This window comes from Manacus candei, unplaced genomic scaffold (genome assembly GCF_025592945.1).
Source record: "Manacus candei isolate 608988 ecotype Guabito, Panama unplaced genomic scaffold, ASM2559294v1 h1tg000073l, whole genome shotgun sequence".
Taxonomy (NCBI): Eukaryota; Metazoa; Chordata; class Aves; order Passeriformes; family Pipridae; genus Manacus; species Manacus candei.
The window spans coordinates 1,149,912-1,177,150 of record NW_026138121.1 but is presented as its reverse complement, the minus strand read 5'-3'; the positions used below and the strand labels follow the sequence as shown (position 1 = coordinate 1,177,150).

The 27,239-nt window shown below is 55.8% G+C and overlaps 4 protein-coding genes across 9 annotated transcripts in view; 3 read left to right on the top strand and 1 right to left on the bottom strand.

Annotated features, from left to right (window-relative positions):
* The window catches only part of CCND3 (cyclin D3), a 35,677-nt gene extending 27,326 nt beyond the window's left edge, over positions 1–8,351 (top strand). For all 3 annotated transcript variants that reach the window (XM_051808975.1, XM_051808976.1, XM_051808974.1), the window contains 3 exons: positions 3,509–3,668; positions 4,095–4,228; positions 6,623–8,351. In XM_051808975.1, coding sequence (XP_051664935.1) covers positions 3,509–3,668; positions 4,095–4,228; positions 6,623–6,781 — 453 coding nt within the window. In that variant the 3' untranslated portion in view covers positions 6,782–8,351. The remainder of the gene's footprint in view (positions 1–3,508; positions 3,669–4,094; positions 4,229–6,622) is intronic.
* A 470-nt stretch (positions 8,352–8,821) lies between these two features.
* Positions 8,822–11,573, bottom strand: BYSL (bystin like). Its single transcript, XM_051808962.1, has 7 exons — positions 11,243–11,573; positions 11,005–11,161; positions 10,553–10,691; positions 10,312–10,445; positions 9,996–10,156; positions 9,817–9,919; positions 8,822–9,447 (listed from the first exon to the last, which is right to left on the bottom strand). Exons 1-7 carry the CDS (start codon positions 11,511–11,513, stop codon positions 9,099–9,101), a joined length of 1,314 nt encoding a protein of 437 aa, XP_051664922.1. The 5' UTR covers positions 11,514–11,573; the 3' UTR covers positions 8,822–9,098.
* Positions 11,557–14,235, top strand: MED20 (mediator complex subunit 20). 2 transcript variants are annotated; one of them, XM_051808972.1, is made up of 5 exons: positions 11,557–11,670; positions 11,861–12,012; positions 12,889–13,142; positions 13,580–13,791; positions 13,928–14,235. In XM_051808972.1, exons 1-5 carry the CDS (start codon positions 11,657–11,659, stop codon positions 14,175–14,177), a joined length of 882 nt encoding a protein of 293 aa, XP_051664932.1. In that variant the 5' UTR covers positions 11,557–11,656; the 3' UTR covers positions 14,178–14,235. The 2 variants fall into 2 exon arrangements, with proteins under 2 accessions (XP_051664932.1, XP_051664933.1); XM_051808973.1 differs by having other exon boundaries at positions 11,558–11,670; positions 13,580–13,996.
* Positions 14,236–14,965: 730 nt separating this feature from the next.
* Positions 14,966–27,239, top strand: part of USP49 (ubiquitin specific peptidase 49) — a 27,988-nt gene continuing 15,714 nt past the window's right edge. The window contains exons 1-2 of one of the 3 annotated variants that reach the window (XM_051808953.1): positions 14,986–15,031; positions 16,125–16,544. The gene's annotated coding sequence lies outside the window, so the exon portion shown is untranslated. Of the gene's footprint in view, positions 15,032–15,803; positions 16,545–27,239 lie in introns of those variants that run through there. The other 2 variants (XM_051808951.1, XM_051808952.1) reach the window with 2 other exon arrangements.

Genomic DNA, 27,239 nt, shown 5'->3' with positions numbered 1-27,239 from the left:
ATTTGGAGGAAGTTGGATTTCCGTCAGGGGCATTATCTGACCTACCTTTCCTTTTTTTCTTTTTTTTTCCCTTTTTCTTTATCTTTTAATGAAGGCTTTTCTGGCCTGTGCAAGAGGGTGTTCAGCTGCTTGGGGAGAGCAGTTGTAAGTCACCTCCATCTGCCTGCTTTGCTCCTGATACATTGGCTTGTCTTGGAAATCTTCAACCTGAAGGTCAGTTTTGCCAACAGCAGGAATTTCCTGGCAAAGCCTGAGGAGGATGGAGCCTCCAGGCAGATGATGAGGGGAGCAGCAGTGGCCCCGAGGGCCACGAAGAGTGAAAATAAGAGAAGTAAGAGCTGGGTAGAGAAGGATGTTCACTTGTGGTTTTCCAGAAGACACTCTGGTGTTTCCCTGCTTTCCCTTCTGCTTGAGGCACAGGTGGGACAGACGGGGCTGTTTCTCCCTCTGGAGTTGGTCCCTTTGCCTTGACATCCAGGCTGGAAGGTGCCCAGGGGATGGAAGCAGAGCCTGTTTCCCATTTGCAAATGGACTTTGGAGGCTGCTCATTTCTGTAGCTGCTCTGGGGGTGGGTAACAGGCTGCTCTCTCCACCCTCTCTGTGAGTCACCTCGGGAGCACTGAGTGTGTCACCAGGGCTGTGACAGTGTCCCATGGTCCCTTCTCAGCTGCAGGGACAATCCAGCACAGCTCCCTTCCCTCCTGCTGCTCGGGGGGTGGGCTCTGCTCCCAGATGGATTTCCAGGCTCCTGCAGGCACAGCGGGTGTGTGGGTGTTGGGAAGGCAGAGCTTGATGTGGCTGTCACTGCATGGCAGGGGGAGCTGCTGGGACTGGCACATCCCAGACAGTTTGCAGAGCTGGGAATGGAGTCAGGCAGTCCCTGCCTGTGGCTCGAGTCTGTCTGAGGGGGCAGTTTGGCTGCAGGACTTTGCTCACCTGCTCCGAGCAGGGGAGGCAGTGGGAATTCTGCTGTCCTGCCTTCTCTCCTGTCCCTCTGCTTTGGGATGCAGCTAGGAGGGATCAGACTTGCAGAGGGGAAGCTCTGCTCTGTGGTTTCCACCCCCTGAGATGCTGGCCAGGCACAGAGAGCCCTGCCCTGGGGGGTGGTCTTGCAGAAGGGGATCTGATGCATTCCCAGTGCTGGGATGCTCCACGAGCAGTGCTGGGATGCTCCACGAGCAGTGCTGGGATGCTCCACGAGCAGTGCTGGGATGCTCCACGAGCAGTGCTGGGATGCTCCACGAGCAGTGCTGGCAGCTTTCAGCCCTTCCACGAGGAGGGTGAACTCTGCAGGCTGGAGAAACAAAGGGACATTTTCCACTTTTCTTCCTCTCTTTCATTACCCGGGCAGGGACTGATTGAACGAGGTGCAAAACAAAATGCCAGGAAGAGGATGTTTGTTCCATCAGCAAACCTGCCTGTCCTGTCCCTCGCTGCTTTTGTTCTGCTCCTTCCACAGATAAAGTGATTCAGAGGTTCTGACACGGATCTGAGGGCGGGCAGTCCCCAGGGTTAGCAGGAGAGAAGCGAGGAGCAGGGTGGTTTGGCAGGAGAGAGGCTTCCCTGAGCTAAATCCTGTGAGCTGGTGACAGTCCTTGGCGCCGGGCGCCTTCAGCTGCCGGCCTGGAGCCGGCGGGGCCCCGGGATCAGCCTCTTGGAACAGCCAGGGCTTGCGGGTGATGGTGAGGAACCTGTGTCTGCAAAAGAGCTGCTGTGGTGCCTTGCAGAGGGACAGGCTGTCCCGGATCAGTCCGTGTCCCGGGTGAGGGCTCGTGGCTGAGCTGCACCTGGATCTGGATCCTTGGGACAATATCCCAACAGGAACAGGCTCTGCCACTCCAGAGAGGGTGTTGTGTGTCAGGGACACACAGTGACACGTTGGGGTGCAGCTCTGGGAGGACAGGCAGGAGTGATGATGGGCTGTGTCCCCTCTGCTCTGAGCTCCCCTCTCAGACTCCGAGATCCCTTTGGGATTTGCTGGTTGTGAGGAGGGATTTCCAGGTCCTCCTGACCTTCCTGGGCCTGGGCTGTGCTCCCAGCTCAGGGCAGTGACTGCCAAAGGTGTCAGCTGTGTCCTGTGTCCCTTCCCAGGGAACTGGGCTGATGCAGGAGGAGGCATCCAGCTCTCCCAACCCTCTGGAGCCCTTGGAGGCTCCAGGTGAGCCACAGGCACAGAGCTCTCCATTCCCAGTGGCTCTTTCCTGTGTGGCTGCAGTTTAACCAGTGTCCAGCACCCACTTTGATCCCTGTGGGTCCCTTCCCACTCAGGATATTCTAAACCTCTGTTTCCTTCTTTTCCCAAGCCTGATCTCTCCCCTTTGTTCCAATCCCACCTCAAACCAGGCACTCCGTGACCTGTGCTGGGATCCTCAGGCTCTGGAGCTCTTTGCAAGGTTTCTTCTTGCTTTTATCCTTTGGATTTGGCTGAAAACTCCAGCAGGCCTGGCAGGCTGGCCATCCATATGGGAGGTGGGAGCCTGTGGAGGCGAGGAATGGCTTCCTGGGTGGAAAAGTGCAGGCTGTGAAGTGGCAACCAGCACACAGGACCTCAGGGAGGGAGTTTGGAGCAGGTTGAGCAATGCTGCTCATTTAGGCAACTCAAAGCTGGTTTGCTGTGTAAGGAGAAAGAGGGGGTTTGCAAAGAAAGGAGAAAATGAAGGTCTGACCTTGTGTACACCCTGGCTGGGTGCTGGCCCTGGGACCTGCTGGGTGCTGGCTCTGCCAAGGGCTGCTCCAGGGCTGCCCTGCACTGTGTGTCCATGCCAGGGCTGATGCCAGGGCTGGCAGAGCCAGGAGAGGCTCAGCAGGTGCCTGGAGCAGCCAGAGCTCCAGCTCAAACCCATGCAGGGCACCCAGCCTTGCCACCATCTGCTCCCCAGCTCACAGCCAGCACTGACTGGCCCGTGGAGATGCCACAGAAGTCCCTGTTGGGTGCCTGGAGGGGGCACCTCAGCTGGGATGGAGGTGTTGGCAGTCACTGGGAAGCATCAGTAGCCCTTGGCTGTATGTTGGTGGCAGAGGTGGGAGCTGGTGTGGCTGTTCAGTGCCTCTTGCTCTGCTGAGCACAGCTGAAGGCTCTCTTGGTGGAGAAGAGGTGGGATGAGTAGGAGAAGTTCTGCCAAAATGCTGCATTCCCAGCCTGGGACCCCCATTCCCAGCCCCCGAGCTCTGTTCCCTTTGCTGTAACAGGGATACCCTGGGCTGAACTGTTCTGGGAGCCTGGACATCAGCCTGTCCTCTTAGGAGTGGAGAAGGGATGTGGGAATGCTGTGCCTGCTGCTCCCTGCCCTGGTGTTCCCTCGGGGGCTGCAGCAGCAGCGTGACCAGAGAGGGGTGTCAGTGGCTGATCCCTCTGCTCCCTGGAAAGGAGAAACCACATTTATTGCTTCCTCTTCTGAGCTGTGCTCCCAGCCCTGCAGCTGGAATTGTGCCACAGGCTGGGCACAGAGTGGGGACAGTCCCTCTTCCCGCCCTGCTCCCTCACACCCCGTCTGTCCTCCCTCTGCAGCACTGGGAGCTTCTGGTCCTGGAGAAGCTGAAGTGGGACCTGGTGTCAGTGATAGCCAACGATTTCCTGCCCCACATCCTGCACCGCCTCCCGCTGCCCCCGGACAACGTGGAGCTGGTGAAGAAACACGCCCAGACCTTCATCGCCCTGTGTGCCACAGGTGGGTGCTGCCTCGCCAGGGCTGCTCTCCCCTGCCCTTCTGGGGAACTGAGTGCCTGCCTGCATTCCAGTCAGAGCCATTCCAGGTGGGATAATGGCCTTGGGTGCCTGAGAGGTGCCAGGAAAGCAGAGCTGTGTGCCAGCCCCTTGCTGTGCCCGTGGGAGGGTGTCTGGGGCTGAATCCGAGCTTTTTGCAGCCTCTCCCTCAGTCTCCAGTGCCCCCTCATCTCAGCACTTCTGGAGCTGTTGCTCTGTGGAGCTGTTGCTCAGCCTGTTCTCTTTTCCTTCACCCCCGTTTCTCCCTCCTAAGCTGCAGAGACCCCTCTGTCAGCCCCTCTCGAGTTTTCCGGGGAAATCACGATCCCAAACGCCACGTGCCCCACTCACTAAGGGCCCCTCTCTGCCCCGTGTCCCTGTGCTGCTGCAGACTCCACGTTTGTGATGTATCCCCCGTCCATGATCGCCACGGGCAGCATTGGAGCAGCGATCCACGGGCTGAGCGTGTCCGTGAGCGACGAGGCCGTGACGGAGCTGCTGGCCGGGATCACGGGCACCGACGTGGTGAGTGGGCACAGGGAACAGCTGCTGCAGCTGCTGGGAGCCCTCCCTCTCCTGCTGCTCCTTCTGAGAGGGAGAGCTTTTCCGTGGAGGGTGGCAGAGCGCTGGGACGGGGGAGGTGTGCAGTCTCACTCTCTGGAAACGTCCCAAACCCACCCGGATACGTCCCTGTGTCACCTCCAGGTGACCCTGCCTTGGCAGGGGGGTGGGACTGGGTGGACTCCAGAGGACCCTTCCAACCCAAACTGGTCTGTGAGTCTTTGCAATTGGGCTGTTGATGATGGTGCTGACCCTGGTCTGAGGAGAGCCACGGAAAGAGAGAGCATCCCTAAAACAACCACCTCCAGCAGCCCCGTGGCCAGAGTGGCTCCTGCCTGGGCAGGGCAGGGTGGGCTGGGCAGCCTTTGAAATGCCACACAAAGGGCAGCGTCTGTTCCCTGCACGGGCAGGTGTTGGCAGGATCGGGTTGACGGGGTGGGAAGGGGCAGAGGGAGGCTCCGGGCTCGGCATCTGCTCCCCTCTGCGGTGTCTGGTTGCAGGTGCCCAGGCTGGGAGGGAAGGGGGGCATCTGCCAGCCCCTGCACTGCCCTTGGAGAAGGGAAGGAGGATCCTGTTGGGCTCCCCAGGTTGCTCCTGCTGCAGCAATGGGGAGCTTTCCCTCTGCCAGGGCCCCCTTTGATCTCTCCTCCTGCTGCAGGGTCGGTTACAGTCCCCTGGCAGGGCTGGGCTGGGCTGGGCCGGGCTGGGGGGGTTCCACGGGCCTTTGTCCGGGCAGGAGGACGGGCGGGAGGCTCCCGAGCCGCCTGTGCCGATGGAATGGTTTTGTTTTCAGGAGAATCAGTGCAGCCACCTGCTCACAAGCTGCTGCGGGCACGGGGCAGGGGCTGCAACCTGCTCCAGGTCAGGGCTGGGGGGGGAACAGGTGGGAAGCAGGGAGGGAACCGAAATGGAGCCCGGCACAGCCCTACCACCCTCCCTCCCTCCCCAGGGCATCTGCTGTGCCCCCAGCAAACAGCCCCTGCCCAGGAAGGATTATGGCAGCTCCTGGAGGATCCCGGGATGTATCCACAGTCTTGCAGGGCTCCCTGTGGAGCCCCTGGCCGTGGCCTCCCATGTCTGTTGGTGCAGGTGCTTCTCCTTGAGCCTTGTGGTGTCCCCGGGCTGTGACTCAGTTTCCCCCCTGGCTCCAGCTGGAAGGGTGACCCAGTGGGGATGGAGTTTGCAGTGGGGATGGAGAGCCTGGGGGTGGGTTTGCAGTGGGGATGGAGAGCCTGGGGATGGACTGGCCGTGGTGACAGAGCCCAGGGCTGGTGCCCTGTCCCCGGTGCTCCCAGCCCTGGCAGGAGGAGGCTGTGCTGACGGGAAGCCGGGCCGGGGGAGCGGGCAGGGGGAGTTGGGCGTTGCTATTTTCGCTCGCCACATCCTCTGTCGGTTTCTAAGAACCGCCGGCGGATTCCTGGTAAGAGATTTCGGGGTGTGACAATGTCCCCGAGGTGTGAGCTGCCCCCGAGCTCCCCGGGCTGGGCCGTGCCCGGCGCTGACGCGTCCGGGGGGGCTCCGGCATCCCAGTGGGAGTTTCCTCCTCTGGTTACAGCTCGTGTGGGATTTGCATTTGTGACGAGTGGCGGTGCTGCCTGCAGCCCCCTGAGCCTCCCTGTGAGCGGGGCTGGTGTGTCCCCCGCACTGGGGTGGGTCCCTGGGGGATGCACGGGGGGGAACACGGGAAACCTGGTGAGAAGGAAACCTTGTGAGAAGCTGTGTAGCCACAGGATCGTCCTCCCAGCATGTTGGGGTGTGGTGGTGTGGGTACACATGGGTGGTTCTTGGGTCAGGGAGGTCCCTGCCTCAGAGACTCCCAGAGTGAGGCAGTGCCCATCAGCCAGTGCATCCAGCAGGATTCCTGTTCCCAGCTCTGCTGCAGGAGCACCCCAAGCTCTGGGAGAGCTGGGCTGAAGAGCCTGGGGAGGCAGGGGGGCTCCATGGGCTCCATGTGCTGCAGGCCACTGTGGATCTGGGAAGTTTGGGTTGTAAAAGCCAAACCTGGCCTGTGCAGAGCTGCTCTGCCCTTGCCATGATCCTGAAATCACACCCTGCTTCCAGACACGAGGCCAGATGCTTTGGGAAGCTCTGATGGGCACAGTGTTTCTTCCTGGAGAATGTGCTCAAACAGGGAGGTGGGGAGAGGACAACCAGAGCGTGGGGCTTCGCCTGGGGAGGGGCCCAAAGCACAGACAAGCTGAAGATTCCCCTCGGTGGAGAAAAGCTCCTTTGTCCTGCGTGTTTGGATGCTCCGGGGGTCGGAGATGCAGCCCAGCAGCTGCTCAGAGCGATTCCTAAGGCTCCCACCTCCGAGGAGCAGAGAACTGAAGCCTCTTGTCTCTCTCTCCCTCTCCCCAGGACTGCCTGAAGGCCTGCCAGGAGCAGATCGAGGCAGCCTTAGCCGAGAGCCTGAAGCAGGCGTCCCAGTGCCAGCCGGAGTTCAGCGCCAAGGCGGCGGCGTACGGGGGCAGCCAGCCCACGGGCACCCCCACGGACGTCACCGACGTCAACCTGTGACCAGCCCCCGGCCCCGAGAGCCGCCCCTCGCCCCGGGCACCCCCAGCTCGCCGCATCCCACCCGCCCAGCCCGTGCCCGCCGGGGATCCCTCCCGCCCGCGGGGAGCAGGAGCCGCGCTCGGAGCCGCGCGGGTGGCTCGGGGTGAAGCGACTGGTTTTGTGGTGTCAGGGCACCAGAATGCTGGGGAGGGGAGCAGGACCCCAGAAGAAGTTGGAGTTGTTTCTCTGTTGGTGTTTCCCTGGCTCTCGGGGGTGTTTACGGTGACTTCCAGCCCCACGTGGGCCACAAATCATGGACGGCGAGCCCCGACCTGCCCTGCGGGACCAAACCCCTCACAGCCCCCAACTCCTCCCCCAGTTGGGGCTGTGGGGCCGTGGGAGGGACCTGCATGTCCTGGAGCAGGGAGATACTCCCCAGTTCCCCCCCTGTGGCTCTGGACCCACAGGGTTCCCTTCAGGAGGGAGCAGCTGCTCAGTGGCCCCTCGGTCCCCGTTGCTTCGTGCCAGATTCCTGCAGCTCTGGGGGGAGTTGTGTGGCTGCTTCTGCTTGGAGGGGAACTGTGGGGCTTGTTTGTTATTGCTGTTGGATATGGGATTTCTGGGGATGTGCTCCCTGTCTGTGTGGACAGCAGGAGGGTCCTGGCCTTGGGAGGGGGCAGGTTTGGGCGCTGTCTCCTCGGATTTCGCTGGCCCATGGAGGCTGCTTAATTTATTAACTGCTGGGAAACAGGGAGGGAGGAGACGTGGCATTCCTTGCTGTGGGGCCTGGATGCTGCTCTCCTCCCCTCCCAAAAAAGTGCCTTCCCCCTTCGCCCCTTCCCTGGCTCCCTGGGCAATGGGAGACTCTCACTTGGAAGCTGGTTGGTCCTTTGGTAGCTTAGGCATCAGACTAGGATTTAAGGAATACCTTTGAATGTGCTGCTATAGTCTGGGATGCATCTCCACCTTCCCAGGGCAGGGATCTCGGATCACACTCAGGAGGGGGGCTGTGTTAGGTGTATCCATGTGGATCCGAGCTGTACCCTGAGAGGGTGGAAAACTTGCTGCGCACTTGAGTTGGAAAAGCAATTACTGCGTTTTTTGTATTGTTGTTGTTGATCCTGTTAGTTTTTTATAAAAAGTGTTTTTTAAAAAGATAATGCTGCTTTTCTATGAGAGAACCATTACAGAGTGGAATTGTATTAACCAGGAGAAGCCAGAGACTCCGCAGGGATGGGAGGCAGACGCTGCTGCCTGGGGACCTCTGGACGTATGGCTCCATGGCTGTTGCCCTCCCGTGGGAGATGTGGAGAAGGAGATAGAAATCTACCCTTTTGGATGCCACTAGATACAAAAAAACAGGCAGAAAAAGGTGGGGCTGCTGCTCCTCCCCGAGCCTGCCTTGTCCAGAAGGGCCCCGGAGCCACTGCCTCCTGCCAGCAGGAGGGCTGGGACAGAGCCTGGCTGTGCAAAAGGAAATGTTTTTTATATATAAATGAATTTTAATTTAAGAGTAAACTGGTTTGGTGTTCACTCCGCTGCTGGGAGAGCCAGAGAACCCTGTGATGTTGCAATAAAGTATTTTAAAGAAGACTGAGAGGCTTGAGGGTTTCCCTGTGTGATTCCCAGGGCAGAGCTCAGATCCCTGTCCCTCAAAGTGCTGGGCTGGGCCCCCCATCACCTGGGGGATCCCTCGGGGGGGCTCCAGCCTTGTGTTTCCCAGGATGGAACAGGGAGAGGGTAGGCAGGGCACCCCCAGCCCCACTGAGAGGTTCCCAGGTAAGTGCACCCTCGTGGGACACAGGGGAAGGTCCCCCCTGGGTTTTCCAGCGAAGGTGGAACACGGGCAGGTGCCACGAGCAGGCTGGGCAAGAGGCCTCGATGGGCAGGGGAGGACAGTGGCCCCGTGGCTTCACCAGCCTTGCCAAGAGGAGGTAAATAAACCCCTCTGTGAGTGTGGGGGGGAAATCCCTGGGGCAGGGAGGGGGCCAGCATTCCAGAGGCTGGTGGGGACAGGGGATGGGTCAGCTGGGGCAGGGACAGTCCAGGACCACACAGGGATGTGGCTGCAGGGCAGAACCAGCCCTGACTGACCAACATGGCTCTGGTTTTATTTTCCAGTCCAGGAACAAGCCAAACTCAGTGCTGGTGGCACCAGGACCCTGGGTGGGACAGGGGCTGCCTTGTCCTGTGACAAGCAGCACAGGGAGCTCAGTCCAGCCCCGTGGGCACAGTCCATTCCCAATGACCACTCGGAGCAGGAGGATCCTGGATGGATATTCCTGCATCCAGCAGCATCCCGGGAGCAGGTCAGGCCGCAGCTTTTCCCTGGCCCTGCTCACTCCATGGCCACGGGCTCCTGCCCCTCCACGTCCCGCGTCTTGGAGTTCATGAGCTCCCTGCGGATCTCGGGCGAGATCTGCGGGTGGCTGTGGAACTTGAGCAGCTCCAGCAGGGCCTCCTTCTGCTCCGAGGACAGGTCCTCCTTGTAGCGCTGGGCGAAGGCCAGGAAGCTCTGGTGCCACAGCACGGGCAGCACCCGCTGGTCCGTGCGGAAGGCCAGGAAGTGGAACACGAGGGCGTCGACCACGCGGAAGGGCAGCGCGTACTTCTTGTCGATGAGCAGGCGCAGGAAGATGCTGTTGGCACCGCTGTACTGCATCTCTGCCAGCTTGAGCATGGCTGCACTGTGGGCACAGGGAGAGGGGTCAGGGGGGCTGGGGGCACGGGGGACAGGGGGACTGGAGCCACGGGGAGCGAGGAGGGAGCACAGGGGTCAGAGGGGCTGGAGCCACGGGGATGGAGGAGGGAGCATGGGGGGGGAGTGGGGCCAGGCAGGAGCCACAGGGACCAAGGAGGGGGTTGGGGGGCTGGGCTGGAGGCACGGGGCACCAGGCACCCGGACGCAAAACTGAGCCTTGACTCTCAACCCCAGAGGGAGCTGAGTGACCCCACCACCACCTCCAAAGGGCTGGAGAGGCTGAGGGGTAGATCCAAGGTGCTTCCCAGGGTGCCTGAAGGAGAAGCTTTGCCCCACACACCCCCCAGCCCCTCACCTGGAGTGCAGGACGGGGATGGAGCACTTGGTGAGGATGCTGCCGATGATGACGGCCTCCCGCAGCGTGCACGTGCCCGACTCACACAGGGGCAGGAGGATCCCTGCGGAGGGGAGAGTCAGGCAAACCCCACCAGGCACCCAGACAAGCCCCAGATCAGCCCCTGCAGGAGCCCCTACCCTTGAACCAGGCTGCTGGTTTGAACAGGGCCTTCTTCAGAGCCATGTACAGGTGGAAGTTGAGCCGCTTGTACTCGGCGATGTCGTCCCGGACCCGCGGCAGCAGCACCAGGTTGTAGAACCTCTGGGCCATCCTCTCCTTCAGGTTGGATGAAAATATCCTGGGAACACCAAAGCATGGAGGGAGGAGGGGTGGGGAAAGGGGGTCAAATAGGGAAAGGGTGGTGGTCTGCAAATCTGATTCCAGCTATGGAAAGGAAAAGCAAAATGAGTCAGGGGCTCATGTCAGAGGCTCCCTGGGGCGACCTGACCTTACCTGGTGGCCTGGTACATGGCAGCAGCTGTCCACGCCTCTGGCTCGGTGATGTAGAGGATCTGCTCCCAGTTGGACAAGGCAGGAATGATTTTAAATGCCTTGGGGAGCTTCCCACTCCTGTATTTGGACAGCACCTTCAAAGACACGGATACAGGCCATGGCTGTGGGCACTGCCAGCAGGGCTGTCCCCTCCCTCAGCACCTCAGGGGGGTGACTGTGGGTTCAGCTGCTCTGGCCTCACCTCCCTGACCCCTCTGTAGACCTCCAGGACACGGGGATCCAGTTGGGGCATGGGGCAGCCCGAGAGTTCCGACAGCACCGTCTCCACCTCCGTCTTCTTCTCCGTGAGCTTCTCCATGATGATGTCAGCCAGAGTGCGCCTGGGGCGGCACAGGACAGGGTGAGCGGGGGGCCAGGAGGGGCTGGCAGGGGATGGGGTGAGTCGGGGGCTGGCAGGGGGCAGGGAGCGAGTCGAGGGTCGTGTGGGACTGACATGGGACGAGGGTGAGCCGGGGGCTGTGTGGGACTGACAGGGGATGGGTGAGCAGGGGCCGGGGTCGGCTGACAGGGGACAAGGTGAACTGGGGGCTGACAGGGCGTGAGTCGGGGGCTGACATGGGGCACGAGTGAGTTGGGGCCGTGCAGGGAAGCAGCCCCTGCCCCGGTGCAGCCCCTTCCCCGGCGGTTCCTCACCTCAGCGGCGGGTTCTTGTTCATGAACATCTCGATGGCCTTCTCGTCCTCGGGGTCCACCTCCACCTCCCCGCCGTACTCCCCGCCCCGTCCCGCCGCCGCCGCCGCCTTCTCCAGCGAGGGCCATTCCTCATCGTCCTCCGAGTCCGAGCCGGGACCTGCGGGGAGCGCCGGGGGCTGAGCCGGGGCCGCGCACCCTCGGGGATGCCGGGGGGTGCCGGGGGGCTCGGGGGTCTCACCCAAGGCCGCGCTGCGCTGCCGGGGGGCTGCGGGCGCCCCGGGGCCGTGCTCGGCCTCCAGCTCCTCCTGCTGCCGCCGCGCCTGCTCCAGGATGCGCCGGGACAGCCGCGCGTCCACGAACCCGTCCCCGCCATCCTCCCCCTGCTCCCGGCCGGCCCCGCCGCGCTTCCCCCGCGCCCGGGCCCGCGGGGCCGCGTCCTGCAGGATCTGCTCGGCCAAGGGCAGCGCCGGGGCAGGGCCGGAGCCCCGCGCCCGCCGGGCCTTGGGCATCGCGGGGGGCCGGGAGGGGAAAGCGGGCCCGGGCTGGGAACGGGGAAGGGGAACGGGCACGTGGGTGCTCGCCCCGCCCGTTCCGGGGCGGCCCCTGCCCGGGGCCTGCTCGTCCCGCCCGTTCCGGCGGCGGCACCGGGACCATGGGGGTCACCTGGTGAGGGCGGGGGGCTCCGGGGGGCACGGGGCAGCCCCGGGGGGGGCTCCCGGTGGAGGTGGGACCGGCACCGGGCAGGGGCTCCCGGCGGGCAGGGGGTGCCCGGGGCGGGGGGCCAGCCCCGAGGGAGCGGTGAGGGGTCCCGGCGGTGGGAGGGCAGCGCCCGTGACCCCCCGGCCCCGTGTCCCAGCGTGTCGCAGGTGCCGGTGGCCGAGGGCAAGAGCGTGCAGCAGACGGTGGAGCTGCTGGCGCGGCGGCTGGAGGCGCTGGGCGCGGACAAGCAGGGCACGTTCGGCGTGGACTGCGAGACCTACCACACGGCCGGGGCCATCGGCACCCAGGGTGAGCCCCGGCACGGCCCCGGCGGGGCGCGGGGGGCTCCGCCGGGCTTCTCACCTCCTTCCCCCGCTTTTGGGTTTTTTCCCCATTTCCCTTTCCCTCTTCCCCTTTTCCTTCCCTTCCTTTTCGTCCTTTCTCTTTTCTCCTTACCTTCCTTCTCCTTCCCTGCCTTCCCTGGAGGTGTTTAAGAGGCACCGTCAGTCACTGGGTGATGTGTTCGCTGGGTGATGTGGTTCAATGGTTTACAGGTTACAGTGGCAGTGTGGGGCTGGTGGTTGGACTTGAAGATGTTGAAGGTCTCCTCCAACTTTGACGATTCTGTGATTCCACTGTTCCTTTTCCTTCCTTTCCCCTTTTCCCTTCTCCTTCCTTCCCCCTGGACTCCCACGTCCTTTCCAGACCCTGCTGTGACAGTCAGAGGTGGCTCAGTGGCCCTGAGCCCGTGCAGCCCCAGGCTCTGCTCAGCCAGTGTTCCTGAACAGAGCAGTTTGGAGCTTCCAGAGCAGCTTTTTCCTACTCTTTCTGCAGCTGGAACTTGTACATCTCCATGGAGGAGAGGCTGAGCCCAGGCTCCCTCTGTGCCCGTGGGCAGGGGGTGCCCAGCCAGGGATGGGGGGGCTGGGTGCTCTTGGCTGATCCCCCCCAGACTCCAGAGTCGTGCTGGTGTTGTCCTGGGGCACCAGAACATTTAGTTTTCCCAGTAAACCTTCAGAATGAAATCCCATCTATTCCCTGAATGGCTGGATAACATAACATCCGTGTGGGGATGCAGAGTTAAAGCACCAGGGGGGACACAGGGAGGACCAGGTGGTGCTGTCAGGCGGGTACAAGCACAGGAGTGCTGGTTTCCCAGCCCGGATCCCCTGGCTGTCGTTGCAGGGCAGACAGGGAAGCTGATGTACGTGATGCACAACTCCGAGTACCCCCTGAGCTGCTTCGCCCTCTTCGAGAACGGGCCCTGCCTCGTGGCCGACGCCAACTTCGACACCCTCATGGTGAAGCTCAAGGGCTTCTTCCAGAACGCCAAGGCCAACAAGATCGAGAGCCGCGGCACCCGCTACCAGTACTGCGACTTCCTGGTGAAACTGGGCACCGTCACCATGGGGCCCAGCGCCAGGGGCATATCCGTGGAGGTGAGGGGCCTCTGGGAAGGGTGGGGAATACAAGGACACGCAGGGAAATTCCATGAGGGAGGACGGAGGAGGAGGGTTTAGGGGTGACCGAATTGTGGCTGTCCAGTGAGCTGAAAAGGAAGATGGAGAGATGCTATTTTACAAGGTCCTGCAGGGGCAGGACAAGGGGGAATGGCTTCACACTGGCAGAGAGCAGGCTTAGATGGGATATTGGGAAGGAATTCTTGGCTGGGAGGGTGGAGAGGCCCTGGCACGGGTTGCCCAGAGAAGCTGTGGATGCCCCAACCCTGGGGCGAGGCCAGGTTGGATGGGGTTACCCCTCCGTGTTACATGCTAAACATTCTGGGATGTTTTCAAGGAAAGCACACCCTGCAGAGAGGCAGGGAGCAGGGCACTGCCCCTCCTGCCAGCTCCAGGGCTGTGGGCTGTGTTCCCAGGTGGAATACTGCCCCTGTGTGATCGCCAACGACTGCTGGAACCTGCTCATGGAGTTCATGCAGAGCTTCATGGGCAGCCACACGCCCGGGATCCCGTCGGTGTTCGGGGCCAAGCACGACAGCGTGTACAGCCCCGGGGACACCATGGTGCAGTACATGGAGCTCTTCAACAAGATCCGCAAGCAGCAGCAGGTGCCCGTGGCTGGGATCAGGTGAGAGGATTCCCTGGAGCTCCTCCTGGGAGTACATCCTCCTTGCTGCCTGCCCAGCAGGATCGGGAGTCCCTCTGAAACGCGGCATGGGACGGGTTTTTTTCCTTCTGCATCTCCTTCCCCTGGTTCAAAGCAGAGTTTTCCAGTGTTGTGTGTGTTTCTGGTTGTTCTCCGTGGTTTGGAGCGTGTCTGGGATTAGATCCATGGTTCTGCGGATTGGATCCGTGGTTCTGTGGTTCTTTGGGCAGTGCTTCGTGCAGGGAATCAGTGTCCATCAGCAGGAAACTGCAGGAAAAGGAGAAATTCCAGCCAAACGCAAGGGCAGAGCTTCTGTGACTGCAAACAGCTACGGAACAGAGCTTTTAATTTTTTACTTCTTTTTTTAATATCCACATAAAGGTGTCTTCTTGTATTCCACCCCAATAAACCTGTATTTTTGGAGAAGTCTCTGCCGCGTTCTGCTTCCAATTACCCCCCGACGTCAGTGGGTTTCCACGGGGGAGAGGATGAGGAGGACTTAGTCATTCATGTCTCAGCAAAGCCTATTGGTCTCCATTCTGGGATCTGCTGCCTTATGTTACTGTGGGGCTTTTTTACTTTATTGATGGACAAAATTACTCTTTTGAGGTCCCCATCACCTCAGAGACCCTGTGGGGTTCCCCCCCATCACCTCAGAGCCCCCACGGCCCCCCATCACTTCAGGGTCCCCCATCACCTCGAGCCCACCCTGTCACCTCAGGGACCCCGCGAGGTGCCTCCCGCCACCACGCAGCCCCCCGAGGAGCCCCCGCGCTGCCCCTTTAAGAGCCTCTTTGTCTCCGAGACACCTTTATTTACCCTCCCGCGACTCGCCCGAAGTTCGGCCCCGCGGTTCACAAAGCGCGGCGCGTCACGGGCGGGGGGCGGGACTCGAACCCGCGCCGTCCCCCCCGGCGCCCATTGAGCAGCGCCCCCTGGCGGCCGCGCAGACTGCGTACGGCCCGCCGGCGGCGAGCCCGCTACGCAAAAGGCGCGCGTGCCCTACGCAAACGGCGCGCGGGGCCCCGTAGGGAGCAACGGGCGCTGCGCTGCGCAATTGGCGTAAGCGGCGGGCAGCGGGGGGCGGGAGCCGGCGCTGAGTGACGCGCGCCCCGGCCAATGGCGGAGCGGGGCGGGGCGCGGCGGCCAATGGGCGGGGAGGGGGCGTGGCCGGCGCGGGCGTCTCGCGCTGGGTGACAGCTCGCGCGTGCTGGTGATGGCGGTAAATAAAGGGGACGGGGGGGGGGGACACACGGGACGCGACCCCCCCGAGGGCACGGAGGGGGGAGAGCCGTGAGGGGCTGCGGGAGGTGAGGGGGGTGAGGAGGGTGCTGAGGGGTCCTTGCTGCCCCCCTGCTCCTCAAAGCGGCGCCCCCCCCTCTGCCCCCCCGCGCGGTGCGGTTGGGGGGGGTTGGAGGCGGACCCCTTTATTACCCCTTTATTACCCCTTCTCTCCCCATCACGGGGGTCGCCGCCTTTGTGTGCGGGCGGGACCCCCTCGCCGGGTTCGGCGGCTCCGCAACTTTCCCTTTGTTGAGGGACACCCCCCCCCCCGCCATCCCCGGGACCCCCGTCTCCAAACCCCCCATCCTGCCCTGGAATGTCGTCGGGATCCCCCCCCGCCTTCCTCGGGACCCCCCTCCTGACCCCCTTCCACCCCCGGGGCCCCCCTCTCCACAGTTCCCCCCTCTGGCACCGACGCCTTGCTCCATCCCCCCCCCCTTCCCCAGGACCCCCCCGTCCCAAGGACTGACCCCCCCCCTCCAAACCCCTTCCCCTCCCCGGGACCCTGGGGGGGTGCTGGGGGTCGTGGCTTTGCTGGGAGGGGGGAGAAACGCGCCTTAAAAATATCCCCCTTAAACCCCCGTGCTGTGCTTGGAGGGGGGGGTGTAGGAGGGCACCAGAATGAGGAAAATCTGTGCGGGTTTGTATTTATTTAGGAGAAAAAAACGCATACAAAAAAACCCAAAAAAGTCGCGGTTTTGTGTCTCGCAGGGAGGGAAGGAGCAGAAGTTAATCCGGGGGGGCCCTGGGTGCACCTTGAGGTTGGGTTTGTTGGTGGGAAATGTCCACCCCGGGAGAGAAACTGCTTCAAAATCCCCTTTTAAACCTCAAAAGGGGTCGCAGCAGTGACAGCCCCCCCGCCCGCCACGAGGGCTCCCAGAGCCGAGGGAATAGCGGATAAGGGATAACTGAGCCCCTAGAACGGGGAGTCGGTGCTGGGAAAGGTGCTAATTTTAGGAAAGGCGCCCGTTAATCGCGTTACTACCGGGAACGAGCCTGATCCGAGCGTCAGGACAGCTCCGGGTCTCCAGCAGGAGAACGCTGAGCGGGGAGAGCATCCCGTTATCCCGAAACATTGGAGCCGGAGGGTGGGAAGCGCCTTTACTTTGCGGAGTTACTCCTGTACTCTTAGTCACGGAGAGATGCTGCGAACTCCCGGAGTCGCTGAGCTCGTCTGGCGTGAAATGATGCAAAATTCGGTCCTTTCACACGCTGCCGCCTCGGGGAAGATGCTCGTGGAAACCCGGGAAAGAGCTGCTGATTCCTCGTTCCAGGGAAGACTCTGACTTCGGCAGGAGCTTCTCCTGGAGGAGAATCGATTGGCAAGGCAGGAAATAGGGAGCAGATTAAATGGGATGATAAGGAGAGTGAAAATAAGGTTTTAGGGAGGGGGCTGAGAGCTGGGCTGCTGCTGGAGCTGAGGAATGAAGGGGCACGGGAATGAGGAGCAGGTAAATCAGTGGAATGGTGAGTTAAAAGCTCCGTGTGGGTGTGAACAGTGTGGATTAGGATTAAACAAGTGTCCCTGTGAACTGGCTGGAGCTGCACCGTATCGAATTTTCCCTGGATTTCTGCTGCTCTGCCTTGGGCAGCTGCACCCGGGGGTTGCTGCAGTTTATCCAGCGTCAGAGAGGTTGGAGGATGTTTTAAAAGGAACGGGCAACAAAAACGTTTGGCGTTTTATTTGGTTTCCAAACAGGCTGGGTGCAAATATTTGGAAACGATGTGCCAAGCGTGAGCAGCATTTGGTGTCTCCGGGCTTTCAGCACGAGGCTGCAAACCATAAATGTGTGTTTATTCCTCCCCTGATCATTCTCCCTGCGAATACGAGCTGGCTCCAAGTGGAAGGGGTGTTTTGAAGTTGGCAGATTTTCCGCTCTGGAATAATTCTTGGTCTTGTGCAAGTTGGGTTTGTTACAGAGAATTCCGCTTGTTCAGGAGCGGGGCTGGACAATAGTCACATATGCAACAGTTTAGGGGCTGTTAGAGCCGGGAAGCCAAAACCGGGGATTTATTTGGCTGTTGTGTGTCCAAGGATTGTTAGTGAGGAATCTCCTGCTGCAGTTCCTGCGGAGATTCCAGCTGCATGTGGTACAAAGCCCTGGGCTTGACAAGAGGCCTGTGAGGATGAGGGATTGGGGATCAGCCTGCGGAATGAACCGGGGCTGGGGATCGGCTGGATTGGGATGTATCCATGGGGTGTTGTGCTGCTGGTCCCTGGGACAGAAAAAGGCACCTTTAGGTTCTGTGTCTCCCCTCTGCTCTGGGTTTTTTTTGCTGCAGTGGATTTGTTGCTGGTCCTTGCTGCCTTAAACCCAGCTCTGTCCACATCACACCCTGCAGGTTGTTTTCTGCAGTGCTAAAACACTCACTTGTTAATTATTATTTTTAAGCAGTTCTGTTTTGTCTCAGAACAAGTGACAAGAAGCACTTTCTCAGCAGCAAAGATGGTTTTTTCAGCATAAATTACTGAAAATGCATTTTAAGATCCTGGGTTTTTTTGGCCTTTTTCCCTTTTGTTACCTGTTTTTATACTGAAATGTCTTAGGCCTTTTGCTGAGGCTCCTAAATTGAAATTTAGTGTTTTCTCAGCCCTTAGAGGATGTTACTGGATTGACTTAGAACAGTTAATAAGTGGAAATACTACAGAATTCAGCTTCTGTCCCATGAGGTCCTCATGGATTCTTTCACACGAGTTTTTTGCTTTGGGGAAGTGTAAGAGGGTTTCTGAAGTTGTTGTCAGCTCTGAGGCAAAACAGAACTAAGAGGTTTGGTTTCAAATTGTTGTAAATGAACAGAGAGATACTCAGTGAGCTGCTTGAAATCTTTGTGGATAACTGGGAGCAGCAGGTGAGGTGGAAGGGGGGAATGGGGAGCTGGGGTCACCCTGAGCTGCCTGGTGGGACAAAAGACCCCAAAGATCCCCCCAATCCTTTATTTTCTGCAGGAATCCTCTCCAGTGAATGAGAAGTTTCTCTCACTTCGTTTAACAACCTTTGTGGTTTTCATGTTGAATATTTCATCGGGGGTTGGTTTTGTTGTTGGGTTTTTCCCCTTTGGGGAGATGTTCCTGTCTCAGCAGCCTGTTGTTAATGGCTGGGTGGGTAAACACTTCACCTTTCCCAAACACTTCACCCGGGGCTGTTGGATGGAAAAAAAGCCCCCCTTCAATACCAGTGAAAGGAAGACCATCCTCGTTAAGGGTCATTGCTCTGGAGGGAGCAAATCCAAATTGTGTAACAGAAACCATTTAAAAATCTGATTTACAGGTGAGAATATCCCAGGTTTTTTGTTGATATCTCTGTGTGTACCAGCCCTAACGCTCTTCACCTTGGTTTTATGAGACTTTAGCTGAAAGATGGCTCATGTGAGGCTGCAGAGTCGTTTGTGGCTCAGGAGCCGGGGAATTACAGCTCTGGCACCCAGGGAAACAAAACAGATTAAAGGGGGAGCGAGGGGACAGGAGGTAAAAACAGGGGTGAGGTTCTGCCCTTTGCCAGTGTCACAGGGAAATAATTTCTCAGTGAACTAAAGCTGATTATTTGTGTGTTTGCAGTAATTTATATCCTGGTGTGCCGAGGAAAATGCAGATTAAAAGGCACTGCTAAAATACACTGTTCTACTGGGTTTGAAAGGAAAAAAAACCTCTTTTTTTGCAACGGTGTTGAGAAGTGTCTGTAGCATACAGGAGACAGGCAAAAAAAAATGAAGCTGGCTGCGTTGTGCTAAGTGTTGTTAATGAGCTTTTTGCTTACAATGTGGCAGTGAGTGCATATGAACTATTACACCTTCAGTACATGACAAAAATCGGTTGAAATGCCTCAGAAAGTGGCAAATTGTTGGGACAAACCCTGAGATTTTTGAAAGCACACTCACTAGGTAGGTTCCTTTAATTAGGTAATTATAAAGTAATTCACTGAGAAGTCTGGCTTTTTAAGAGCTTTGCTGAGAGAGTAGAAAATACCTGAAAACCAGGAGCTTTTCTTGTTCCTCCCCACGGTGCTCACACTTGCTTTCTTGTCTCGCTGCTTGGCTCTGTGATTCAGCTGCGTTTTCAAATGGAGACAGAGAACTGAAATCCTGGGATCTGACAGCTCCCAGTTACTCTGAAATGTGTCTTGTGTAACGTGTCAGTCATGACAAATGCACTATTTAAAGAAAAATTCAGACTAAGGAGGTGCGTTCGAGTGTTTTGTAACTCTGCTGACTGGAGTGCGAGAGGGAAAAACACATCCTGGGGCACAGGAATCCCTGCAGAAGGGTGGAATTGCTAAATAGCCTGCTCCAGCTTGGACTTTAAAAAGCAAATAACAGTTTGGGGTGTGGTGTAGATTCGGGAAAACTTTCACCCTCAACCTCAGAGCAAGTGCACTGAGAAAGAAACTCCTTCCCCCCCTCCCTCCCCGGGCGCAGCCAGGGCCGGCTTTTCAAAGCCCCAATTTACTGGAGCAGAAGCTTTAGAGCATTTCTGGGCTTTTCAGGCCTTTCAGGCCAACCATGGAAGATCGAGTCAAGAGTTATGGGCCACAGCTGTGGCCCTGCATTGAGGGTTCTGTGGGGGATCAGCTGAGCTGATTAGGGAATGGTGACCACGCTCCCAGCCCTCATTCCCTGTGAAAGGCAGATCCATGCCCTCATCCCGTCCCTCATTCCCTGTGAAAGGCAGATCCATGCCCTCTGTGGAGGAGCACTGCCCTGGGACCAGATTTTCCCATTCACTTGCAGTGGGCGGCTCAGATTTGATTAAGAAATACTGTCCCCTAATTACATTCTGCCCCTTCTCTCTCAGGCTTTGAAAAGCCCCTGGAGACAATCCCGGGGTTTGAAGTTGGGACACAAGTGGTGTGGAAGGAGGGCCTGGGAGGGGAGGTGGTGAAGATAAGTGGATTTTAGCTGGAAATGCTGAAAGAGTGGCCTAAGGAGGGCACTCAGAGCTGGCTCCTGGTTCTGCACTGCCGGGGCTTTGTTCCCTTTTCCCTGGGAGGGATCAGTGTCTCTGAGACCGACTCCACGCCAGTAAGTTCCTGACAAATGTGCTTTCCCGTTCTTCAAACAGCAAAACTCTGGTTTATATTAAATCACAGGATGGTTTGAGTTGGAGGGACCTTAAAGCCCATCCAGTGCCACCCCCTGCCATGGGCATGGGCACTGTCCCAGGCTGCTCCAAGCCCCGTCCAACCTGGCCTTGGACACTTCCAGGGATGGGGCAGCCACAGCTTCTCTGGGCAACACAAAAGCAAAAAGCATGTTTTAATTTTAAAGACAAACATTCTAGACTTAGAATGGTATTAATTACACTGAAAAAAATCCATGTTAACAGTGTGCTGTTCTTAAAAGAAAAAGAAAGTTAGATCAGCTGTTTATTCACTGGAGTTGTGAGAAAGAGCCCTTAGCTTGGGTTTAATGATGTTTAATCATTCTTTCAGAAACACAAAGGAGGTACTAAAAGCTGTTCAGCTGAGCTATAAAGAACTAAAAGCTATAACTCAGATTCAAAAGTGATTTAGTTCCAGAGGTAAGTCCATAATCCGACCAGTCATGAGTTAATCTGTCATCAGACTAAGACTAGAAGCAAATCTATTTAACTAAGAATAGTTAATTCACCTGAACCAGAGCAAGGCTGAAGATCCTTCTCACAGGAGTTTATTTTGAGAAAATATAATATTCATACTAGAGAGTAAAAATAGTGAGTGGCTTTCAAAGGGAAAAAATGTGCTTTGGAATTTGCACTGCTCTTCTTCTGCACTTCTGAGGATGGTTTGACACAGTAGAAATGAGGCAGCGAATAAGGAAGAAAATACCCTGTTTATCATAAAATTGGAGGGCTTTAGGAGCAGCTTTTTGTGGCATCAAACCCAAATTCACCTCTCCCTCTTTGCTTTCCTTGTCCTGTTGTTCCATCTCAAGGCAAATTGAAGGGATGAACTCTAACCTCTTAGTAGGATAATTTATTAAAATAACAGCTGCTCTAGAATCGGGCCTGGGTTGATCTTCAGTTCTTAAGGAAGATTAACAACCTGAGGGTTCACAAATGGGGTTCCCTGTTCCGACCTCGTGCTGTGGGGAGGACAAAGGCACCCCTCAGATCCTGCCTGGAATTCCTAAAAAAAAGGATTTCGGCCAGAACAGGATTCAAAATATTCAAATCAGGAATAATTCCATCGGGGGGGGGGGGGGGGGAAGGTGCATTTGGGCAAGTGAAATTCTCCCTCATGTAACAGAAACAGAGGCACGAACCCTGTGTGAGGCTGGGAAGGTTTGGGACTGAAAACACAAATCTTAGTTTTGTTGATGCCACTTCAGGTCCCCGTTTGCACACTGAGGAAGAGGAGGGTTTGCTGGGTAAATTTGGTTTTCCCAGCACAAAACAGGCCCATCAGTCAAGCAGGGGAAGAGGATGTGTAAATCCCTCTAATTCTTTGTTGACAAGAAAACAGAGGAGCCCTTGGTCAAGCCCCATGGTCTGAGTGTGGGGGGTCAGAGATTTGCTATTTCCAGAGCTGGGGATGTGGGAATGCTTATGGATACTCTACAGATAAATACCATGGAGCATCCTGGGCTGATGTCTGGGGTTTGTTAGTCAGACAAATGAGATAACAAAGTCCTGGCTGCATTTGGATAAATTGGTCACTGTGTTTCACTCCATTGACCCATTTATACATTTATATATAAAACCCATAGAAAATTTACTGCTGTTCTGTCTCACTCGTTTGGGGTTAAAAAAAAAAAACCACCACCAATAAATTGATTGGCAAGTGAAGGAGAAGAAAATGATGGAGAGGTGTGTCAAAACCCTTCGTTATTTTTGTCTTGTTGTAATCGCTGCTCCTCAAACATATTAGAGGCACCTTCCCTGCTTAAACCACAGCCTGTGGAATATTGCACTTCTATTTAATGCTCTTTGCCTGTTCATTATGGCTGTGAAGATAATAAGGCACAGCCTGCTGGGGTTGTCTGGTGCTTTATTGCTCTGGAGATGGCTCTGACATGTTCGTTTGACTGATGGCTCTCGGCGCTGTATCAGCTGCGATTTGGGGTGGGTTTGTTAATAGTCTGTCGGAGATTCTGCCAAGATGGATATGAATTAAAATGTGGGAGGAAGAACAGCAGAGGACTACCCAGAACTTAGCAAGTCTTCACTCTGTGCCGTAATCCCTCTTTGTGTCTGTCACAAAGGGATCCTGGAGGAGGCTGTTATTCCGAATCCCGGGGCTGCTCGTGGATCCCCGCGGCAGCGCCAGGACCCCGACGCGCCGGAGCTGCCAAACTTCCCCTCGTCCCTGTGCCACCGAGGGCTCTGGGTTTGTTTGCTCGGAAATTCCCCGTGTTTTGATACGGGATTAGTCAGGTTTTGGAATGCTGGGGGGGGACGGGGCGAGGTGCTCCGGGGTCAAAACGTGACCGGCTCTGCCCTTGCGGTCACAGAGTCACGGAATCGTTTAGGCTGGGAAAGACTTCAGGATCATCAGTCCAAAAATGATCAGCAATCCAACAATTGCTGGTGTTGTTGTGAAGGCGGGTGGGAATTGATAGGATTTTCCCTGTCAAAAGGCTGAGTGTGAGATTTTTAATATTTTTAATGTATGATCTCTGAACTGTTGCCGTGAACTCACCTCTGAATGTGCTGTTCTCGTGACAATTGGTGGTAAATGTGATGTGCTGAACGTGAAAATAATGGTTAAAGAGCGTGGGCAAAAGAAAAAAAAATGCTTTCTGCAGTCTGGAAAAATGTGGGGTTTTGTGTGGTTGGCTGTGATTAAAAGGATTGATAAGGCAGGGAAAGTGGGAAGCCAAGAGGAAGGCTCTCCATCTCTGTTGCTGCTTTGTCAGGGCACGCTGGGATGGACGGGGCTGCTTTGGTTTAACCTGCACCTTGGTAATGGTTCTGGAGCTGCCACGTGAACCTGGGCACAGCCCTGAGCCCTCCCTGGGCCTGGAGCAGGAGCGGTGCCCCGGGCAGGGGAAATGGGAAGGGAAGCAAAGACCCAGGTTTTGGTGTGAGTCCTGACAGTTTTGGGATGGGAAGGGCTGAAAAAGTGAATTTCCCCCTGATTGGGAGGCAGTGCCACTGATTTTGTGCCCCTTAAAGCTCCTGCCCTGGCTGAGGTGTTTCAGGAGGAATGTTTGGGGGCAAACAGGTAGAAAACTTTAGGACACTATTACATGTAACTCTCTGTCACAGCTGTGGAAACAATTCTTGGGTAATTCGTGGATTCTGTCAGGTTGGTTGCTTGACTGGTGAAGTGAAATTATAACTTTCCGTCGGGCAGTCGGTGTCTGCTTCCAGCCTGTTCTAATTCTGTTCTCTTTCCTGTTTGAGTCTGATAATTCAAATTGTATGTGTTTGCTGTAATTGCTTCAGGCTTCTCCAGATGGAAAAGCCAGGGAATTGCTGCGTTGATTCCTTCCCTTTTGGGCTGGTTCACGAGGACCAGAGGAAACTCTGGGAATTGTTTTAATGTCCAGAGAGGGCCTCTGTGCACAGGGGGTGCAGGTTGTGCTTCTCAGCTTACTGACACTGCAAAAACCCAGCCCAAAAATAAAAGCCTCAAAGCCTATGGAAAGAGAGGGGAGGAGGGATTTTATGTGTTGTAAGAAATGAAGAAGCATTAACTTCTAGAAAGCTGTGAGCTAAGGTGTATATAGCATTTTAATAATGCTTTTTAACATCCCGAGTAGTTAAATAGTAATTCCCACATTTTCAGGGACCTGTAGCACATGGATCTTGTTTGTTTGTGTGTTTTACAGTGACTCTAAAGAATATATAGTCAATATTGCACATGGACATTGATTCTTAGAGCTAAAGTCAAGAGGTGGGATGTTACCTGAGGTTTTAGTCAATTATTTCTATTTATCTCTTAGATGAGAGACAGTGTGAGTTTGGCTCGATAAGAATATTCCTATTTCATCTTTAAAATACTTTAAATTATAAAAACTTCCAAGTTTAGACTGGTGTGGCTGGATTTGAGTGGCAGTGTGAGCACAGAGCAGCCCATTCCCAGGGGGAGGGAGGAGTTGCACCTTCCCTCTGCCTTGCCAGGATTGTTTGCAAACCCTGAGCTGCAGCTCCATTTGTAGGGAACGTTGGACTGGCTCCGGTTTAATGGGATCTTCCTTGGGAAGGAATGTGGATAGAAGACACATGTGCAGGGATTTGTTGGCCTGTGTGAAGTTGGAATTATGGCTCTTGGAGGACACAGCAGTGCCAAGTCTTTTGTTGGAGTCATAAATTTATTCCAACCCAACCAAAGGAGCTTGGTGGCTTTTCTGGCTCCTTGGAGTTCACCAGAAAGCAGAGAGTGTGAGTGTGTGAGTGTGTGTGTGTGCCTGCAGGGAGGTTGTTCTGGGGAGTGCAGCTAAACCAGTTCACCAGGACTGAGAAGAGCAAAAAAAGGCAGGATAAGGTTATTTCATCCATTCCAGGCACTGACTTGCTTTAGGAATGGGGAATATTCCTCTAAGGACAGAGGATGGGGACGTGGTGGTGACGTTTTTTGATGCAGCAATTCCTTTTTTTCTAACAGAATATCAATGATATGAGTTTTTCTGCTTGGAAAAAAATGTCATTGCCAGAGTCTTTGAGAGGTGAGGAAGAATTCAGGAGGAATTTCCTCATGGAAAGGGCACTCAGGCACTGGAAGGGGCTGCCCAGGGAGGTGGTGGAGTCTTCACCCCTGGAGGTGTCCAGGGAAGGACTGGAGGTGGCCCTCAGTGCTCTGGGCTGGGGGACAAGGTGGGGATGGGGCTCTGGGTGGACTCCCTGGTCCTGGAGGGCTTTTCCAACCTCAGGGATTCTGGGATTCTGTAAATACAGGGCTTTGCTGTGAGTACACCCTTAGAACTGGAACATGAATGCTTGAGCAGGAGTTTTTTTCCCCCATCTCCAGTGCAGCTCAGATTACATGTTTTCATTAGACATCTGGTTCAATAATTGGTTCCTCACAAACGGGGAGGTTGAAACAATCACAGCAATAACGGGTTGGAGTCGCTGTGTGCAATTTTGGAGCTCTCTCCTCTCTGCTATCGCCATGGTTGCATTTTTGGGTGTTTGCAGCAGGGTGGAAAATCCAGAGTTCCACATAAAAATGGGTTATTGGGCAGGGGGGAGTGGAAAGTACTTGGGGTTTTGCATCTGAATTTTTAAACCTATTTCATGGTATCATAGAATCACAGGATGGTTTGAGTTGGAAGGGACCTTAAAGTGCCACCAGTGCCACCCCCTGCCATGGGCAGGGACACCTTCCACTGGCCCAGGTTGCTCCAAGCCCTGTCCAATCTGGCCTTGGACACTTCCAGGGATGGGGCAGCCACAGCTTCTCTGGGCAACCTGTGCCAGGGCCTCCCCACCTCACAGGGAAGAATTTCTTCCCAGTATCCCATCTAACCTTCCCTCTTGCAGTTTGAACCCATCCCCCTTGTCCTGTCACTGCAGTTTGACCAAATGCTGGGTATTCATTATGTAGTTTTGATGGAAACCAGGAATACCCAAGGATATTTTTTTCCTACAATGTTTTAAAACAAAGTGAGAAGTTAAAAAAAAAAGCAAGTGTGCTTTATTTAATGTGGGACCAATTCCCACTGGGCTGGTGAAATGCTGCTGTGTTTCACTTCTGCCATTCCCAGGAGAGGGAGGAAGGAATGAATGAAAGAATCATTCAGGCTGAGCTTCCCACCTGTCCTGAAAGATGATTTCCAGGAGTTTGTGCCAGTACTGAACACTCTTGGACAAGAGTGGAATCAACTGTTGGACAACTAAAAGATGCATCATTCCAAGGCCAAACGTGCAGCACCTCTCCTGAGCCCTGAACTGTTCTTTTTGCTTCCTGCAGATTGATTTAGAAACAGAAAGTAGCTGGTGTCAACAGATCCCTACAGATGTCTTTAATCAGGTTCCAAATGTGTAACAATGGGACAAAGAAACGTAATGAAATCATGTGGTTTATTTTAACACTCTTTTGGGGTCAGGAGCCAAATTGTTTCTGCTGCATTTGGTTCTTGAAGTTGTTAGAGGTTCTTGCCATGAGTTTTTCCAGGGTTATGAGCCATGCAAGGAAAGAAAGTAGGGTTTGACCCCGTGTTTAAGTGATTTGCAATGTGAGAAATACTCAGATTGTCTCTAAAATGTCATTGGCTAAACTAATGTCCTTATTTTTCTTTTATTTCCTATTACTTTGTTGCAGTTGTACTCATCTTTAGTGCATTGCAGTGCAGCTCCTCCTGCTGCTGGTGCCTCTTCTCCATGCAGAGCAATCAAGTCATCCCTCCTCCCTCTTTTCCTTCCCCCAGCCCTTATCTGGGAAAGATCTAAGTAGGTGAGAAAGGAGGAGTTTATAGAGATTCTTTAAAATGACATCTACCTTAATGGGAAAAGAAAAATTTGTAAACCCAAGAATGAAAGGTGATGACCTATAATTGCAGAGAGCAGAGCTCTGAGTGTTTCCAAGGCTTTTAAAATCCAAGGTGTTGATTCTCCATCATCAAACCCTCCTGTTGCTCATGGTCTGTCACACCAACCACAGCAATTTGTGCTCAGGCCCTGCAGCCTCTGAGGCAGCTCCAGCCCTGTGATCTCAGCCAGGTTTGTTTTCCCCCTTGTTTACAGGTTCTGACTCATGGCTGTGTCCTCCTTTAATCCCAGCCCTGTCATTCCTCCTGGGAGCCTGTTCTTGGAGGAGGTTGTGGCAAACTGCTTGTGTACCTGTGGAGAAGAGAGGGGGAAACTTCTCTTCTTAGTCATGTGCCAGTGTTTGGTGGCTCATTCTGCTCTCTGGGGTGTGGGGGCTGCAGGGCTGGACCTGCACCCATTCCAGCTGCCTTTGGATCATGGGAGAACCAATTTTAATCCTTTTTTTTTTTTTTTTTCATGGAAGGGCTCAAAAATACGAGTCAGTAATAGAAACCTTTAATGTGAGGATGAACTCTGAAGTGTGGTGGGTGGAGAAGCCCCTCTCTGAGGAAAAATGTATCATTCCAGTGGTTTTGGGTTAAATAAACACAGTTTCTTTCTAACTTTGAGAGCAGCCCAAGGTACAGGGAATTAGGGCTTGGATTTGCAAGGGAATTATCCGTGGATACCTAAAGAGAACCAGGTGGGGAGTCTCACATGCAGCATCAAAGATGCTTTTGTGCTGAGAATTACTGACTTA

Excerpts from the sequence above, each read along its gene's own strand:
- MED20 (XM_051808972.1), top strand. Across the intron at positions 13,143-13,579 it reads CCAGGGGCATATCCGTGGAG|GTGGAATACTGCCCCTGTGT; the intron begins GTGAGGGGCCTC and ends CTGTGTTCCCAG. Across the intron at positions 13,792-13,927 it reads GTGCCCGTGGCTGGGATCAG|AGTTTTCCAGTGTTGTGTGT; the intron begins GTGAGAGGATTC and ends GGTTCAAAGCAG.
- BYSL (XM_051808962.1), bottom strand. The coding sequence starts at position 11,513 with ATGCCCAAGGCCCGGCGGGCGCGGGGCTCCGGCCCTGCCCCGGCGCTG. Across the intron at positions 10,692-11,004 it reads AACAAGAACCCGCCGCTGAG|GCGCACTCTGGCTGACATCA; the intron begins GTGAGGAACCGC and ends GTGCCGCCCCAG. Across the intron at positions 10,157-10,311 it reads GCCATGTACCAGGCCACCAG|GATATTTTCATCCAACCTGA; the intron begins GTAAGGTCAGGT and ends TGGTGTTCCCAG.